The 5375-nt window shown below is 49.9% G+C and overlaps 1 protein-coding gene across 2 annotated transcripts in view; it reads right to left on the minus strand.

Moving 5' to 3' along the window:
• pcdh19 (protocadherin 19) overlaps positions 1-4805 on the minus strand; it is a 38090-nt gene extending 33285 nt beyond the window's left edge. For both annotated transcript variants that reach the window (XM_084469463.1, XM_084469462.1), the window contains exon 1: positions 2631-4805. In XM_084469463.1, the coding sequence (XP_084325589.1) occupies positions 2631-4777 (2147 nt within the window). In that variant the 5' untranslated portion in view covers positions 4778-4805. The remainder of the gene's footprint in view (positions 1-2630) is intronic.
• Positions 4806-5375: the final 570 nt, after the last annotated feature.

The raw sequence follows: 5375 nt of genomic DNA on the forward strand, positions 1-5375 counted from the left end.
TGCAGCCCACACTAATGTTTCCTCCTTCCGTCTTTAGCTCTGGTGCAGAAGCCCCCGCCGGCTGTACGGCACGCAGAAGGACTGCACGTTCACGTTCATCTGGACCGCCTCTGAGGCTCCGGCTAGCTTGAGCCGTTGAGTGTTTTGACTGTAATCACCCCAAATGAGCAACACAACTGTGCTTTATGGCAGCTTGGCCCGCTTTCGTCTTTCTAGCAACATCCATGTCTGTGTACAGACACAGACGTGTACACGGGGCGGTCGGTGTGTAAAATGGAGGTTTCTGTATGTAACATTCAACCTCAACCAGGTGTATGCCACAGATGCCTCCAACTGGCGGGCATCTGGGGAAGATGCTTTGCTTTGTTCTCCTGTCCTTTTCAGCGTTTACAAATTAACATTCATTAAGACCGTGTAAGACCACCTTGTCTGGAATCGTGACATTTAACACTGCTTTCTGCCAGCACCTCCATTACTTACCAGGATGCCATTATGGGCTTATCTCACTGGGCTTCTAACATTTCAGTGGGCAGACAGTAGCAATTTACTTTGTCATTTTTCTTTTGTTTTGTGTCTTGCAATTAAAAAACTTTAACTGTCACCAACAACTGATTTACCGAAGGCTGCATGGGGTCAAAAAATAACTGAATATTTTAATTCTCTCTCACATTCTCTCTCTCTCTCTCTCTCTCTCTCTCTCTCTCTCTCTCTCTCTCTTCTCTCTCTCTCTCTCTCTCACTCTCACTCTCTCTCTCACTCTCTCTCTCTCTCTCTCTCTCCCTCCCTATATCTCTCTCTTTCTCCTTCCCTCCTTCCCTGTGCTGTCTGAGCTGAACATTTAAAACCGGAGACAAGGAAATATCTTCAGAGTCAGACAGAGGACAGGCAATAAATTGCTGATAAGCTCTCCTCTTTTTGAGGTGGCTGCACTGAGACGAGCAAATCAATGGCAATTAAAACACACAGCGGGAGAAGTGACACATAGCATTAGAAGCACAACCGTGGGTGGATCTCCACATTAATCTTTCCTTTTCATCCCATTGATGATGTCACCTTCAAACCTGTTTTAGTCCCATTTTATCGAAACGTTGCTGTGTCACATTATTGCTGTTGTTCCCTGAGATATGTACATCTAATGTTGTGCTACTGCGTGATGCATGCCCACAGAAACAGGTACGACATCAGAACTGTTGCCTGCACAACACAGGGTTGTAAAGTGTAAGTGTGGTGATTTCACAATCAACTGAAGAGCAGATCGTGATCATGGGTTAACCAAACGAGTACAGCCTCCATCTCCCTCTGATGGCTCACGGCTCACCCAGAAATGGGTGTTAAATCAGCCAACACCATGGCCCTGCTTGATAGTGGTGGAATTCACAGATCTAATTTTATATTTTTTATATATATATATTAAACTAAATGATGAGGCAATGGGAATCCAATCTATATGTAAATGTATAGATAACTACAACATATGATGGAATCAAAGACTAGTGCGGATGTTCACAATGAACAGAACCAGAACTTTCACTATCTAAGTTCTGGAAACAAACCTGTGTTTGACTATAATATCTATGTTTCGTTTTTAAATACGGTGAAAATGGCAATAGGCTATACAATTTAAGAAATTGAATAAAATAACCAAATGACTCAAAGCTACATTTTATGGATCGCAGGTCGGTCGAGACTTTTGTTTTTGTATTTTTTGCCATTTAGTTGACTTTGCATGAAGTAGCCTATTCAGTTGTATTATATATATATATATTTTTTATTTATTATTATTATTATTTTTTTTATATAGCCTATGCTATGCTAGTACAGCAGGTTGTATTTTTGGGTAGGCTATATTTCCCCCACACTTAATCTACTAACTCATTTACTTAGTAGTCGCAGTAGAAATAGACAAATAATATATATATTAAACGTTATCTTTGAGGTTTTTTTGAGGAATGTTGAGGGTAAGCAAGCCATGATAATAAAATATGAACTGTTAATATAGACAACCAGCCATGACAAATACGTTAAATAATATATATGTAAGACTAATAATGAACCAGTTAGCACCTAATTGGTTGCTGGCAGCACACCCACAAATTGGACATGACAGTTGGAACGAGTATTTATGGGCCAATTGGTTACAATTGAAAGATCGAATCAATTAATGTAATCCCCAAAACATAGCGCACTGCCTCTTCAGAGGCAAGACGATTTAAGGCCAATTTAACAGAGGCATCTGCACTGTTGTCCATATCGACGACTCACTTTAGGCCTCCTCATGCACTACTACGACAGAAGCGATGCACGACTAGTCGAGTGCTCTCTCTCTCTCTCTCCCTCTCTCTCTCTCTCTCTCCCTCTCTCTCTCTCTCTCTGTCTCTCTCTCTCTCTCTGTCTCTCTCTCTCTCTCGGCCTCGCCTGCAGTAGTGAGCGGAGAAAGACACACACACACACACGCACACGCACACGCACGCACACACACACACACACACACACACACACACACACACACACACACACACACACACACACACACACACACACACACACAGGTCTGCTAGTTTTAAAGTAGGAGCGTAACGCAGCCATCGAAGGGACAGAGACACAGATTAGAGAGGAGGTGTTGTCGGTACCTGCAGTTGTACGTTCGGATCTCCTTGTTATCCCGCTTGCACTTGACCGCAACAAAGATCATGGTGACAAACAAGATAGCGGCGATGGAGCCCAGGGCGATGATGAAGATCAGAGACAGGTTTACGGGTCCGATAGATTCCTGGGTCTTCAGGTCCGGCGACAGGTACACCACGATGTAGGCCGACGCCGACAGCGAGGGCTTCCCGTGGTCCCGGGCCACCACCGTGATCTCGTACGTGGACTTGGCCCCCTCCCCGAACATCCGCGTGGAGCGCACCTCCCCGTTCACCTGGTCGATCTCGAAGAAGGCCCGGTCCCCCTCGGAGATGGTGTAGGTCAGCCGCCCGTTCTCCCCCTCGTCGTAGTCGTCCGCCTTCACCTGGGTCACCATGAAGCCCACCCCGGCGTTCCTGGGCACGGACACCTCGGCGGTGCCGTTGACCAGCGGGGGCTGGGTCACCACGGGCGTGTTGTCGTTCACGTCCAGCACCACGATGCGCACGGTGGCGTTGCTGGACAGCGAGGGGTCCCCGTTGTCCCGGGCCAGCACTTTGAAGTCGAACGTCCTCATGTACTCGTGGTCGAAGGACCTCATGGAGAAGATGCGCCCCGACGGGTTGATGCTGACGTAGGTGTTGATGTCCATGCGCTTGATCTCCCCGGGCACGATGGAGTAGGACACGGTGCCGTTCATGCCCAGGTCCGGGTCCTCGGCGGAGACCGCCAGTAGACAAGAGCCGGGCAGGTTGTTCTCCATCACCATCTCCTGGTAGTGGGGCTTCAGGAAGTGCGGGGGGTTGTCGTTCTCGTCGGTGACTTTCACCACGAGGGACTTGGTGGCGCGCAGAGGCGGGGTGCCGCTGTCCTCGGCCTGGATGGTGAGGTTGTACGTGTCCCTCTGCTCCCGGTCCAGCCGGCCGTCCACCAGGATGGTGGAGAAGCTCTCGTACTCCTGCAGCCTGAAGGGCACGTTGCCCTGCAGCCGACACTGCACCTTGCCGTTGGCCCCCGCGTCCTTGTCGGACACCCGCACCAGGGCGATCACGTAGCCGCGGGCCGCGTTCTCGCTCACCTCCACCATCTCCGTGTTCAGGGAGAGCAGGTTGATGATGGGCGGGTTGTCGTTTGTATCCATCACGTTCACGGTGACCTTACAGTGCGCCGGGATGGAGTTGGGGCCCAGGTCTTTGGCCTGCACGTCGAGCTCGTAGATCTGCGCGTTCTCGTAGTCCAGCTCCCCGTGGACCGTGATGACACCTGTCCGGGAGTCAATTTTGAATACCTCCCTCGTTTTCTCCGTGACGTAACTGTTAAAGGAGTACGCCACCTCTCCGTTGGTCCCCTCGTCTGGGTCGGTGGCATTCAGGTCTATGACCAGCGTGTTGCCCGGGGAGTTCTCCATCACGTTGACGGTGTACACCGACTCGTCGAACACCGGGTTGTTGTCGTTGGAGTCGGTCACTTTGATGTTGAGCTGCACCGCGCCTATCTTTGGCGGGTCTCCTCCATCCTCTGCGCTGATCTCGTACGAGTAGTGGGACTGGGTCTCTCTGTCCAGCGACTTCAGCACCACAAGCTCAGCGATCTTGGAGCCGTCCCCCCTGGTCTTTATCTCCAACCCAAACAGCTCATTCGGGGTGATGGAATAGGACTGCACACCGAATACTCCCGAATCCGGATCGCTTGCCCCCTCTAGGGGAAACCGGGTACCGGGGGAGGCGTTCTCGGAGATCTCAATGTCAATGTGGCTCGTGGGGAACCGGGGTGCGTTGTCGTTCAAATCCTCAATTTCAACTTTGATAACGCAAATCTCCATGGAGTTTGACATCACCTCCAGGGAAATGACACATTTGGGGTTCTGTCGACACACTACATCCCGGTCGATCTTCATCTGGGTAGTGAGGATGCCCGCCGGACTCAGTTCCACCCAGCGGGGCTCCGAGTTAGAAATCACCCGTAAATAGGGGGGCTGCGGTGCGATCTGGAACCCTTGCTTCTGTGCGTCCTTTGTTACGTTCCCAATCACCGACCCCGGCTTCATCTCTTCGTTTATTCCGTATTTCAGATTGATCACTGCGTCGCTCCCGACCAAAAACAGGAGGATAATCAAAATAATGTTTATTAATTCCATCTCCCTGGATTGCATTGTACCTGTTGAGTTTCTCTTGAGACGCACCGTAAGATGGTTACGCACGCGATTGCATGTCACACACACAAAATAGGCAAAAAAAAAATTCCCACTTACTCAACTCATTGAAATGTCCGATGAAATGTGGAGGGGACGTTCCTTCAGAAAACCATCGTGGATATAATTCTCAGGAAAGTGATTCATTCTACTTTTGGGGGGCAGAGCGTATCCTGTGGTCCACTGCGGAGGAGAGAAACACACACAGGGGAGGAGAGGCACGATGGAGCATAGCGAGGGTCCTCAGAGCATGGGTTCACCCGTGGAAAGACGCGCGGCTCCTGTGAAGCCACAAAGCTGGGTCAGGCGCCACTCGGACGATAACATGTCCATGTTAGGGGCGCGTAAAAGGAATAAGACAAAAAAAGGAGAGAAATTCCTATGGAGGAGTCGAGGCAAAATGAACGGTCCTCCGATGTTTGGGAAAAAATGTCGATCAAATGTCCGTGTCAAAGTCTCTCCGATGCCAGGAGCATTTTTAGTCGCATTTTGCACACAACATGCCGAGGGGATGTGAGAAGAGCTGACGAGAGATACTCCTCGGTTCTCACTCGCGTTC

This window comes from Micromesistius poutassou (assembly GCF_964030765.1).
Source record: "Micromesistius poutassou genome assembly, chromosome: 6".
NCBI classification, from domain to species: Eukaryota; Metazoa; Chordata; class Actinopteri; order Gadiformes; family Gadidae; genus Micromesistius; species Micromesistius poutassou.